General features: G+C 33.0%; 3 protein-coding genes and 3 non-coding genes across 6 annotated transcripts; 3 read left to right on the top strand and 3 right to left on the bottom strand.

Annotated features, from left to right (window-relative positions):
- Positions 1–1,280: 1,280 nt before the first annotated feature.
- Positions 1,281–2,613, top strand: C09E7.10 (uncharacterized protein). Its single transcript, NM_001025998.5, has 4 exons — positions 1,281–1,530; positions 1,882–2,033; positions 2,082–2,228; positions 2,329–2,613. The coding sequence occupies exons 1-4, from the start codon at positions 1,303–1,305 to the stop codon at positions 2,426–2,428; spliced, it is 627 nt and encodes a 208-aa protein (NP_001021169.1). The 5' UTR covers positions 1,281–1,302; the 3' UTR covers positions 2,429–2,613.
- A 558-nt stretch (positions 2,614–3,171) lies between these two features.
- K03F8.4 lies at positions 3,172–3,225 on the bottom strand. The gene has a single exon (NR_052380.1). It is a non-coding gene; the product is annotated as an Unclassified non-coding RNA K03F8.4 (non-coding RNA).
- Positions 3,226–6,556: 3,331 nt separating this feature from the next.
- acr-5 (Acetylcholine receptor subunit alpha-type acr-5) lies at positions 6,557–11,885 on the top strand. Its single transcript, NM_001379767.1, has 13 exons — positions 6,557–6,656; positions 6,731–6,846; positions 6,897–6,980; positions 7,432–7,574; positions 7,665–7,819; positions 7,865–8,066; positions 8,247–8,524; positions 8,968–9,062; positions 9,117–9,273; positions 10,179–10,287; positions 10,408–10,530; positions 10,964–11,055; positions 11,481–11,885. Exons 1-13 carry the CDS (start codon positions 6,565–6,567, stop codon positions 11,629–11,631), a joined length of 1,797 nt encoding a protein of 598 aa, NP_001367477.1. The 5' UTR covers positions 6,557–6,564; the 3' UTR covers positions 11,632–11,885.
- On the bottom strand, positions 7,304–7,407 carry K03F8.3. Its single transcript, NR_052379.1, has one exon. It is a non-coding gene; the product is annotated as an Unclassified non-coding RNA K03F8.3 (non-coding RNA).
- Positions 7,312–7,393, top strand: K03F8.t1. Its single transcript has one exon. It is a non-coding gene; the product is annotated as a tRNA-Ser (tRNA).
- F23F12.12 (Neuropeptide-Like Protein) lies at positions 11,831–13,198 on the bottom strand. Its single transcript, NM_066035.6, has 2 exons — positions 12,542–13,198; positions 11,831–12,145 (listed from the first exon to the last, which is right to left on the bottom strand). Exons 1-2 carry the CDS (start codon positions 12,667–12,669, stop codon positions 12,016–12,018), a joined length of 258 nt encoding a protein of 85 aa, NP_498436.1. The 5' UTR covers positions 12,670–13,198; the 3' UTR covers positions 11,831–12,015.
- Between the last annotated feature and the right edge of the window lie 52 nt (positions 13,199–13,250).

The raw sequence follows: 13,250 nt of genomic DNA, 5'->3' as shown, positions 1-13,250 counted from the left end.
TAATCGGCAAGGTAGTCTTGCCAAAATCAAATATTCACAATTTTTGTATTTGAAAAATTAATTTCCAAACAGCTTCTCAGAAGATTTTTTTGCGGAAATCTTAAACAATTTTTCTGTATTGGGAAAGGCGCTTGCCACCCTTAGAAAATTGAATTTGGATCTTCATCTCCTAACGTTATATGATATCTTGATTGAAATGCCAGCTGGAAAAACATTTTTTTGACTGTGAGTTCAGAGTAGTTAGTTTTTTGCTGTAGTAAGTGAATCAGCCTTGTAAAAAATAGTGGAATAACTCTTTGATTGGTGAATACCAAATTTCAAATATGGCATCTTTGATAAACTTCCGTGAAGCTTTATACATTTTTACCATATTTTTAAAACGCTTAAAGTTTATAAGTTTTCAAATAATTAGCCTGGTTACTCAGTGACATTATTGTGTTTTTTTATTGCTCACTAAAACTATACAAACACTTGCAACTAAAAAAATATAGGTGATTGCCATAACGCTTCAGCTGAGCCCGTGTTGTGATTTATGAGTCCACATCTGAGCAAAATATTTGATCGTCATTGGCAACCTCTTCTCTGTTACATCATCATTGACTTTCTCTTATTTCTTTTTTGGCTTCACATCGCTTGAGTCACTTTGTATCATAATTGTTTCCTGAGAAGCAGACACACTCAGACATCGGGGGACCAATTTTTACATTTAGATACTTTTCTTAAAACAACGGTCAGCTAGATTTGTAGTGACAGATTTTAAATATTTTTTTGCAAATTAATATTATAATAAATAGCATGGGTTTGGCATTCAAGGATTAAAAAAATGTAACTAGAATTTTGTTTGAAAAAATGATTCGATTTATATCTTTAGAAGAAACGAACAGAGTTTTTTATGTTTGAATCAACATTTCTTCGAATTTTCATGAATTTTTGATTGTTTTGGCAAAGTTCACTGTGAGTACTTTTAAAACTACACTGACTTCTGAGCCAACGTTTTTAAGATCACCTTTTCCTTAAAATTTTCCAAAAAATTCTAAAAGTTTGGATTCTGATGAATCGCTTACATCGGTCGTTACTTCGGTTACTTCTTCGGTTACTTCGGTTACATCGGCTCTCAGATTGTATTTTCAAAAATATCGTGTGCCTATTTAAAACAATATTTTCGTTGGCCTGAATTAGGAAGTTTGCCTTGACTCTTGATTCTTGAAACATCTTTTACTCCGAAGAAAAAGTCATCAATGCGATTTTATATATGTTCGAAAAGTTATCTATTTTTGCAGGAAAAACAGCATATGATTGTGTATGTTGGTGATTGTCGGCAGTTCTTCGTTTCTTTTCAACGTTGGAATAATTTCATTTCTACTAGTTTTTGTGACAAGTCGACCAATTACTGAAATTCAACAGAAAGAGAAAACGAATTTGGATAAACTTTTTGAAATTTTGAATATTACTGATAATTATGAATCTTTTGATGTGGTTGGAGGACCTGAAAAAGAGAATAATGTTACACTAGAGAAGGAGAAGCCAAAAGTAAGTGAACTCATACTATTGCATTCTAAATAATTTAAACTTAGAAAACAATAAACTTAGAAAAAATAATTTAAAGTTAGAAAACAAAATTTAAACGAAGAAAAAACATCTTGATGTTCATGAAAAACTTGACAACCTTTTTTTTTGAAAATTCAAAACTTTAAAATTCTAAAAAGTTGTTTCTTTTTTTGCTGAAATGTCTACAATAAACAAATGTCTCACAAAAAGATGTGAGATTGTTTTAATTAAGATCAAAACAAAATGATACTGAAAAATCATTTTTAAGAAACGTTCAGAAGATTTCTGAGCTAGAAAAAACAGTTTTCATGATATAAAAGTTCCAAGTTGCAGCAAAAACTAATCGACCCATCAACATTTATAACCTTGAAAGAAAATGATTGGCGAGATGCTCATGAAGGTCGAATGATCATTTGGAGTCATGAATCACAACATCATCCAGATTATGGAAAAACTTTCACTGATAAAGATAGGTATACTTATCGGTGAGTTGAATATGCACCTTGTTCAACCTAGTCAAAAAAAAACTTCAGCCAATCAAAATCCTCTCAACTAATGTCATTTTCAATACTTGGGTCTGTAATCGGGTTTATACTGTACACATATTTCTCGCATGTGATTATGATGCGAAAGCTGAATCGAGAAAGAGAAGCGGCGCGGCTCAGAGAGCTTGTACATAGGTAAGATGAAGAGGCATTCATTTGTTGAAAAAACGTACGGTCTTCATTTAAGAGTGACATAGTTTCTTCTTACATTTTTAATATTAATCTGATGTTTCAGATCTGCTCTAATAATGGCTGGTTCAGCACATCAAAACGAGTACGACTTTTCGCAACGACGGCATTCACTTATCAACATGTTCAAGGCGTTTAAATTGTAAACAATCTTGTGATGCAGCATTGCTCCAATGATAATTTGGGTATTTCATAGGGTGTTATTTTGCATCTGTTTATCTATGAAGAAGCTGAAAACTGGAATTATCATTAGAGCAAGTTCGCAAGCAGACCAGCACACAAAATAATGCAACAGAATTTGGTTCCCAAAGAGCTCAATAAAGTTTACTTTTCACAAATGCTTCAATTTCCGTTTCTTCCATTTAAATTGTTCTGATGTTATAGCTTCTCGCACTTTCCCTCCATTTCAATTTCCCGCCTATTTTCTACCCTCAAAAGTTCCTCTCATAGTTTTCTTATTGATGAGGAACTTTTGGGCATTAGCAAAATTGTGCCCTTTGAATTAAGTTAAAATGAATTAAATAATCTTTTATTAAAGCGAATTCGCATCATATTTTAAATGCGCGGTATTAATAAAAATAGGTTCGTCGATCAATAGGTGTTTTCATATTATCCAAATACACAATTGGGCAATTTGTAAAACTTGAAGAATGCGGCAACGAGTTCTGTGCAAGTCTTTACCTTTAATGCTTCCGTCATCGTTAGCAAAAACTGTGTCATGAAAGACAAGTGTATAAGATTATTCAAATACAATTTTCTTATGGAGTTTTTCTAGCTTTTAAGGATTTCCAAATAGAATGATCATTCCTTGAATAATAATTCTCTATTTTATCAATATTTTGTTTTTTTTTCTATTTTAGAAAGGGCGGAGAGTAGTGTGTAGTGGCGGTTTCACGCTCTGATGATCTCATGCCATTGTTCACCTTTTCCAAATTGTTTTAGGTTTTTCGGAGTACTTCTTTTCTTTCTTTTCCCTCTTCATTTTCACCCTCTGTTTGAGCATGAGTGCTCTTTATTCTTTGGTGATGGAATAAAAAGAGGTGCCATCAAATTCAGAATTTTGTAAAATGTTGAACTTTAGAGTTTTTAGTATTCGGTTAGTGTGATGTTTGTTTTATTTTCAACCCTAACAAATCTCAGTTTTCTGGAAAAGTTGTGCATTTACAATGAATATATTGTTTTCTGCATTTCGTCTGTTCTTAGATTATTCAGTGACTTTGGAAATTTAAGCTAATTCTTGTTGAGCCATTTGACATAATTTGTATAGAAAACAAAAATGTATACTTTACACCGCGATTTAGATACGGCACTGTGCGGAAACTAGCAAACAATTCAGAGCCGACTTCCATAAGGTTGCCAAAAAAATTTTAGTAATTTATTTAATTCAATAATTAAATGTATTTATCACGAAAATAAAATGAAAACATTTGTTGTTCAAAATTATATATTTTCAGAAAGAAAAAACAAGTTTTTAAAATTTAATTACTACTTCTCATTATGAGTCTCTCAAAAAGCTCAACATTTCAGTTAGAATAAAAATTAAAAAATATCAATGAAAGTGTCCCGTCTAATTCCATTTTTCACTCCCCACACTGTTCAACGTCAAAACACATTGTCATTCAGTCATTTTGGAAAAAGCACCCCGAGCGCAGAAGCAGTAGGAAAAACGAGTCTCGATGGGGGTAGGTTGAACGAGCAAAAAAAACCAATTCGGCTAATTGAACTCGACTTTTTCTCCCAATTTTACTCTCACCAATCGTGATGCGTATCTAAATGGATACGCAAAGAAAGGAAAAGAAAGAGCTTTTTATTTTCAGATCCACCCACGGACACGTTTTTGGTAGAACTATTACATCACTTTTTCTTAGTTTTTTCTGTGAGCTTGATGAGAACTGTGGTGTATTTTTTGTAGATAAAACAAAATTTAAACCTACTTCATAAGTTCACACACCTACCTTATGTCAGCCTAGAAAGTTACCACGATGATGGCAGAAAGTTGCCTCTTTGCCTCTAAATGCCGAGTAGTTTCAAAAAATGTTGACATTTGATTTGGAATTTAAGAGTCCTCTCTGAAAATGTGTAATTCTGAAATTTTAGTGCCCATTTCAAAAAAATAACATCTGCTCAGCAAATTGTATTTCATCCTCTCTTTATTTTTTGTTACCCCGTCTTACTTCCTCTCTTTTTTATTTATTGTTTTTTCTTGTGGTCCTAATAATAAAAATGAAAAGAGAAGCTGTTGTGCTCTTCCACAACAATGTGCTCTTTTCAATATTCTAAAATGGCAATGGAATTGGCAATTGTTGGAGGGTTAAAATTGCCAGACAAAAGTCATCTTCTCTATGTTTGTTCTTCATCTTCTTTTACCTCTATTCCTTATCCTTCTCAATAACATTCTGAAACTGACGATTTAATGAGTATACTTCCGTTTATGAATGTATCATGATAATTTCATGTCTGAAAAAGAACGGAGAAATGAGAATGCATATTCTCAACTTGAACGTATAGCCAAGACTTATGCCTATTTTCAATCTGTTTAGACCCTGACAAACATTTGACCACACAGGAGTGTTTGGGACAACAACCATATTTTTGAAAACATTTTTGAATGAGAAATGCTATCTTCTGTGGGAAGTTTTAAAGCAAGCTGATTTCTTTATATAGCCCAAAATAATTATTTTTTAATAGATTATGCAAATTAAAATATGGAGCTTGATTTGCTGAAGTGTCTATTTTGATTTGATTTGATTTGATTTGATTTATTACGATTGGAATCGTGATGGAATAAAAGCAGTATAGTATAAAGACAGAAAAAATAAATACACAATACATAGGAAGAATAATCAAAAAGTTACGAATAAAGTACAAACAAGAAAAGCAATTATCACCTGCAAAAGTTGATTAATTGGAACATTAAAGTGAACATGAAATAGGCTATTTGGGGGTGTGAGGAGAGTGGGTGAATGATGGGTAATAAGAGGTGCCAATATAAGATTCGTCATGCTAATTTTTCATAGAACTTTAGACCCTATTTGTGAAAAAGTGTCTTCTTAGTTTGGTTTTGCATTTCCCCCAGATGAACTTGGTTTTGGTTCTGGTTTTGTTGTTTTTATCGATTTTGAAAAATTGGTCCGTGTCAATGTCAACTTTATTTAACTTTAAGCTTTAAAGAATAAACTTATCAAAATAAATCAAACGGTACTTTTTTTTTGAAATTTTTATTCAAAATTCAATCTTTTCAAGAGCAAACTGTAATTTTTTTTGTCATTCCTATCGCAAATAAACGTAAAATTCAGTTAATTTAAAATGTGAGAAATGAGGTAACAACTACTATAGAAAAATAATGAAATGTTCAAGCGATGAGCAATTAAAATTTACGCTCAAAAATTAACCATGATGAGAAAAAAATTCTGCTCTTCAAGTTATACAAGACTTATGAGTGTTAACTTTATACTTCAAAAAATAAATTGTATTGAAACACCTTTTTTAGAGATTTTAGATTATTAGATTGAGAACTGTACAAAAAAACGAGTGTTCCAAGATACATGAGAATGATATTTTAACCCGAAACAATGAAACATTCAATCATACATATTCTCATCCTTTTCAACTCGTCAACATTCCACGCCTTGTCTCACTTTTTTCTATTTCCCGTCCACTGGGATTTTGATTTCCCGCCCGTTTCGTCTCGGCATTTTTTTTTTGAAAGAGGTTACTCTCTCATCTTTGACACCATCTTCCATAAAACACGAGAAATGAATAATGGAATCGAGGGAGGTTCTTGTTTGTTTTTTTTGTGTGTTTTTGTTTTGCATTTTACTCATATTTTAGAACTTCGAAATCTGATCATGACTCGTTTTGCGAGAACCATTGCTTTAAAATATTTTTATTTTCTTGAGGATAACTGTTTTTTTGAAAAAAAAAACATGGAATCTTTGGAAGTATGCTGTAAATTGAGGAAGTCTTAAAATGTTTCAACTTCCATATGAAAAATTAAATATAATACAGTTTTGTTTCCGTTACAAAATCCAAGACGTCTTCTCACAAAAAATCGCCTAAATTTTCATTTAAAAATGTGTCTTTGCAAAAGTTACCAGTCCTGTCAAATACTCGCAACAAATATCCAAGAATAACTGACTGATCTGATTTTTGCAGTTAGTTTTTCCTCTTCAAACTCAAAATCTGTTTTTATTTGAACCATTCAATAGTTTAAACCCCATTTGAATACGTTTTCTCATCTTTCCTCGTCACCAGTTTCAATGCTTTAAAAACAATTTTCAGCATGCTTCCCAACATAATCCTCATATTATTGATTCGATATTGCTCCTGTGGAGCCGGTAGCAGAGTGTACGAGAAGTATGGGAAGCAAGTGCAGTAAGCATGGCTTCTTTTCAGTTTTTCACAGCTTAATCAAGTTCAAATGAATTTCTATATCGTCATAGTTTCAGATTATCACCGGCTACAACGTCTTCATATCGAGAATGGTACGACTCGAATCGTGAACATAGTACTAGAAATAATACGAATGTCGATGATTTTCAGACACAATTGAAGAAATCATTAGGTAAGTGCAAACTACTCGAAACAGATATTTGAGTAAAACTCGAAATTTAGAAAACACCACTGCCGCGTATAACGCAACGTTTATGCAAGAGCTCATTGAAGAAAGGCAACGATATTTGGAAAAGCTCAATGAAGGTTTGTGGGAAAACTTTGCAAACAAAAATAGTACTTTCAGTGTCTGGTCCGTTTAGTCACTTGAAACTGCTGTGAATAGTTAATGTAAAAGTACATGTTTCGAATATAAATATTTATTATTTATTATTGTTATGGGGTTATTCAAGTAATGTAGCAAAATGTATTTAAATACATTTGTGACGTCACAAATGTATTTAAATACATGTTTTTATCTACTTGAATAAGGTTGTGACGTAATTTTTCTACACTTTTTAATTTTCCGACACTACTTGATTAACCCCATTATAAATTGTTTTAAAAAATCAAAATCTACCGGAATTTGCCAAAACGTGCAGTCATGTCCGAGTGGTTAAGGAGATTGACTCGAAATCAATTGGGCTCTGCCCGCGTAGGTTCGAATCCTGCTGACTGCGAATTCATTTTATTTAAAATTGTTGTGATATTTTTACAGGGCAGTTCATCAACGACCAACGAAGGCTGGTAGAGGAGCTGCTGGATCCAAACTATTACGAGAAAACTGTGCATCCAAAGAGAGACTACACGAGGCCCACTAGGGTCAATTTAAGCATGAGTCTCTATCAGATTCTTGATGTGGTGAGTTTCAATTAGTTTGGATACCTATATAGTATTGTCAAGGTGTTTGAAATTGTTGTTCAGATTTTTTCAAATCCCAAACAATTTTAGGACGAACACATGCAAAGCATAGAAGTCAACGTTTGGATGGTCCAACACTGGTATGATGAGTTTTTAGACTGGAACCCAGTCGATTATGGTATGATCAATAGGACAATAGTTCCATATCATCAAATTTGGATACCTGACACATATCTCTATAATAGGTACGTTAATTTCGAATGTTTATCCTTTAATTTAGAGTTTTTTAGTGAAGAACTAGAGCAAAAGAAGACAGAATCTTTGATGAATGCTCAACTTGAAACGGGTCATTGGAATCAGAAAAAAGATGGCGCAAAGGTTCAACTCATGTTTCCAGCAATTTACAAATTGTCATGTCGAATGGATGTGCGATGGTTCCCATATGATAGGCAGAATTGTACATTTATCATTTCTAGTTGGACACATGATAAGGTTGTTTTTAAATTTTCCATATCTCAATTCTATCAAATTTTTAATTATCCGTAATTTTAATTCCCTTCTAAAGTAGATTTAAAAAGTAGAAGATAGAAAAAGTATATTTTTACGGAGTGAAATTGAATAAAAAAATTAATTTCAGACAAAACCTCATTTAAACCCATGAAACTTTTGCAGCAAACAATTGACTACTGGCCTCTGAGCTCAACTGTAAATCTTGGAAACATGGCAAGAAATGACGAATGGGAAGTAATTTCATTTGAATTTGTTCGTGTTGAAGAGACATTCAAATGCTGTACGGCACCATGGGTGATGCTATATGCACATTTAGTAATTAGAAGAAAACCATTGTACTATATGATTAATTTGGTTGTTCCTACTTCCATTATTACAATAGTAGCAGTAACTGGATTCTTTACACCAACGTCGTCATCAAGTGAAAGGGATGAGAAATTGTGAGTTTTGTTTTTTTATCGAGATGTATATAAATACCGTATTTCCTCTATTAGTCTTGCACTCCTATTAGTCTTGTATCCCTAGAGGTCAATCGAAAAATAGTCTTACAGCCTCTATTAGTATTGCAGTCTCTAATAGGCTTCCACCCTTCGTTTCGCCTGACCAGCTATACAGAAGAGGAAACTTCAACAGATTTGTAATTTTTTGAATACATTGAACTTGAAAGTGATTAAATAGCTTTTGAAATATTGGAAAAGAATGAATTTTTCATGACTTAAGCGGTAAAAGGTTAAGTTTTCAACAAAAGTTGGTAACTTTTCCAAAGTTATTGGGCTTTCGAAAATTAGTATTGCAGTCTCTATTAGTCTTGCACCCTACGGGTTGATTGAAAATTAGTCTTGCATGCAAGATTAATAGAGGAAATACGATATTTATTTTTTAGATATCTTGGTATCAATACTCTTCTGACAATGTCAGTTATGATGTTAATGGTTTGCAATCAAATGCCTTCTACAAGCACATATGTTCCATTGATGAGTAAGTTGTCCTGCACTTTTTCTGGTTAGCCCCAACTTCTTGTTTTGTTTCCAGGTTGGTATTATATTGGAATAATTATGGTGATTGTTGTTGGAACATTTCTAGCAACAGGAGTTCTGGCAATTCATGGACAAAAGCATTATAACAAACCGATTTCTGACAGGATACGAAAATTGATATATAATCCGGTTGTTGAATTTTTCATATTAAGGTGAGAGAAGTTTTTGCGATTTCCAGACAAATTTTCGTCCTGAATTTTTTTCTCTTAATTTCCTTCTATATTTTTCAATATAGGTTTTCAAGTGAAATATGTCTTTTTCAAAAATCAAGAGAAATAACCAAATAAAAAGAAGAGAAATAACCAAATAAAACGAGACGAACCCTAAAAGAGTTCAACTCGAGTAAAAGTTACAAAAAAAAAAGAAAAAAAGATAATAGGGAACAGGTGAAACGGGGAGAAAGAAGAGAATGGAGGTAAAAGTGTAGTTATAACCGGGGGATGTTGAGATCAATAAATTCACAGAACTGATAGGGGGACATAAAAACCGTTACATTTTTGAATAAATTGTTCCAGACTGGGATGATAAGAGCAAAGAAATGCGTGGAGCATTTGTCCTTCCTAACTAAAATCATTGGGTGCCTATTAGAACTAGAGAAAGTAACAAATTGTCTAAGGTTAGAAAAATGAGAGGTACCTGTTAACAGTCTATACAGTAGTTTCAATTGAGCCTTAATTCTATTGTGTCTGGTGGAGTGGAGCTCCATTATACTGAGTCGATTTTCATAAGATGAGAATTTTGTATTGCATCTTTGAAGAACGCGCTTGGTAAAGTGCCTTAGAGGTTGTTCAAGTTTTGCTGAAAGCAATGAGTTTGGGTAGGGAGCATAGACTTCCGAGCAATAATTCATAATGGGAGCAACATAGGTATTATAAAGGTGGGCGTAGAACTTTGGGGAATTGGAGGAGAATGCTTTGAGAATTTGTTTAGACCTAAGCATGGCTAGACAACTAACTTTAACTATGTGGTGTTCAAACTTTAGCTTGCAATCAATAATTAGACCTAAGTCTCGAACTCATTTCTAGAAGACTCGTTAATTAATCTTACCTTATTTCAGTCCTCCAACATCTTTAATCGATTTATGGACAGAATTTGGAGTGATATCCGAACAGCGACACTCTACACATCTAGACCCACTTCTTTTGCAACATATGGATCCTATTTCAGTAAGTCTTTTGCCTTTTCCTTCTCCCCAGTCAACATGTCGCTTTGTTGTATCATGTCATCTGCTTTATCTTCTCCCAAATGTTTAGTTGCCTATATGTGTCCTTTCCCTCTCATTTCAGCACACAACTCGCGCCGATCCTCAACATTTTTTTGGTTCTATATCATCTCAGATGTGTGATCTTCAGTCTACGTACAGTTATACCGCTCGACTGGCGACGATAACCAGACAGTACACACAACACGTAAATTATTGTTTTTTTATTCGATATGTTAATAATGATTTATTATCAGTTCCTTTTTGATAACACCGACTTTGTTCTTGCCACGTCACATAGTCGTGGTCGTTTTTATTTTTTAGTTGTTGGTGTGAAATATAGTGTAAAGTTCAGGTCAATCAAAAAATACCAAGCTAAAGATTTAAAAATAGATTGCCGTTGAAAGTGTAGATACCGAAAATGTGTCAGTTTTGTTTGAAAACTAAGTTTAGAGTTTTTGTTCCGTGAATAGAAAAATCCACTTCCTAAAACACTGAGTTTCATTTCAAAACTTGTTGAGTTATGTTGACATCACTTTGAAAATTGTATTAACTACTTGGTCTCGAAGATGAGAAAACTCGAATCATTTTCTCGAAAATTGAGTTTCCAAAGTGACGTCATCAAAGAAGATTGTTTCCAGGCAAAAATGAAAGCTCTTCGTAAAAATCAATATCGAATGAGCATGGACACAAGTCAGGCGAGAGGTGTCAAAAAGCAAAAAATGCAAAGAAGGTTAGTTCATTTTTAAATTTTCAGAATAGAGTGGAAACGAAATCTTCCAGATTTTTATTTGTTTCTGAATATTTTTTCCATAACTTACATATGTGGAAGCAAATCACAAAAACTACGATCTTATTTCACAAGAAAAACTTGCAAAAGTCACAAAATCTGTAGCTTGTAGTCATTCAGCGGACGATGTGGGAAATTAATCATGTCATTTTAAATGTGTTAAGAAATACACAGAACAAGAATTTTCAATAATAAATATTTTTATAGAGATTATTCAATTTATTTAGTATTTATCCGGAAATTAAAAAAAACTGTAACTCAATTTTTATTTAATAATAACAAAGCATTTGAAAATTAATTATGCCATTTGAGCAACCTGTTTAATTGTTTACACTCCAGAAGCTCGAGTTACTGTATACTTATTGCAGGTGCTCTTTGGAATGGGAATTCCTTGCAAATGTGCTCGACAGGATTCTTCTGACCATTTTCTGCGGATTCACATTTGCTGTATTTATAATTTTGATCGGGTTTGACTCGTTTTTCACATTTCACACAGACTCTCCTCCAAAAACTATGTAACATTTCATATTTTGATAGATTGGTTACGGTAGCAAGGTAGAACTTTTGAAAAATGTTCTTCTGAGTTTTTACAGAAGTGAAAAAGATTCCCAAGACACCCTTGTATAAATAAATTCGTTCCACTTTGTTACCGTAACCACCCCCTTTCTTCGCCATGTCACTGTTATCATATTTTGCTAATCACATTATCAGTTTATCACAAATCACGAATCTTTCATGTGTCTTCTGAGAAAATAAACAATTTGAAACTCAAAACAATCATCAATTTTCTTCATTTCTCTTATCATTATTAACAAAATCAATAGCATCAATATGTTTCCCATGATACCACGAAGTCTTGAGATCAGAAAGTCGTAAATATTTTTCCGCGAGCCTCGACGTCTGTCATTTCTCGCGGTATCTGATACGATGCATCAATCCCAAAGATGGATTCATTCCTCCAAGCACACTTCTCATTCGATCGAACGAGTCACCGTCCGTCTCGTCGAGATCCACATTTTCAGATTTGTTTCGACTGAAATTGGATTTTCATACAAACTATATGGTCTTTCAAAATGTATTCTTTGAAAATTTTATGGAATAATAAAACCTGTTTCGACTTTTAGAACGCTTAAAAAACTTTTTTTTTCAACCAGTTTTCATTTTGCTTATTTGCATTCAAACAAGAAGTGATAGGAATTTTTGAATTACAGTTACGGGAAAAACGAGTTTCTTGATGAGACCAATTTATTTCAGAACACACTGACTTTTCTTTTCGTTATTTTTTGAAATTAATATTCAGGTGGTTTTTAACGATTTACAAGCATGAAACAAAATTTCTGTGAATTTTCAGTATGAAGAATAACATTTTTTTTTTTTTGAAATTTAGTTGAAAAGGGATTATTCAATTTTTTAAAATTGAAAATCTCACCTATCGGATCCAGAATGATGACTTGGTTTCTGTGCTCGATATAATGTGAAACCATGACTCTCGCCAATTAAGTTCACAATTAGGATTAGAAAAACATAGAAAATGATAGATGAAGAGAATGAAAACATTTTGATTACAATGATATAATTTCTCTGTGTTTTTCCCCCTTTTGTACATCTTCCTATTCAACGGGCGGAGCGTAACACAATTCGATCGGTGGCGATCAGTCGACGACATCGGCATTTAAACTTGTGAGGGTTCATGTGAATTCGTGCAATATTGTGATAAAAACGTGATGGTTATCATAGTTCACACAAAGGATCATAATATCTTGGTAATAGTGGTGGTAAAAAACATTTGGACAAGTTCGGGAAACTATAAAATACATACACGTGAAAGTGAATTTCATAGGATCGGTATAAGAATATGGTTTCCAAAATATACTGGGTGAACTTTTCACCAAATAACTAAAATTGGAAAAATTTCCCAAAGCGAACTCTTACAATGATAGTTACATTTTTTTGCTAACATATGGTTATAACTACTGACATTGACCTAGAATCGTTTGGAAACACTCAAAATTTGTGTGCATTTTAATCGACACCATTGAGTAAGTTGCAACTTGATGAATCGAGAAGTTCTTCGAGAAGTTAGCTTCTGGAAAAAAATAAGTTTCAGTTGTCACGTTTTAAAATAGGACTCTCCGGGC

This window comes from Caenorhabditis elegans, chromosome III (genome assembly GCF_000002985.6).
Source record: "Caenorhabditis elegans chromosome III".
NCBI classification, from domain to species: Eukaryota; Metazoa; Nematoda; class Chromadorea; order Rhabditida; family Rhabditidae; genus Caenorhabditis; species Caenorhabditis elegans.
The sequence above is the reverse complement of the archived record's forward strand: the minus strand, read 5'-3'. Positions and strand labels throughout refer to the sequence as shown.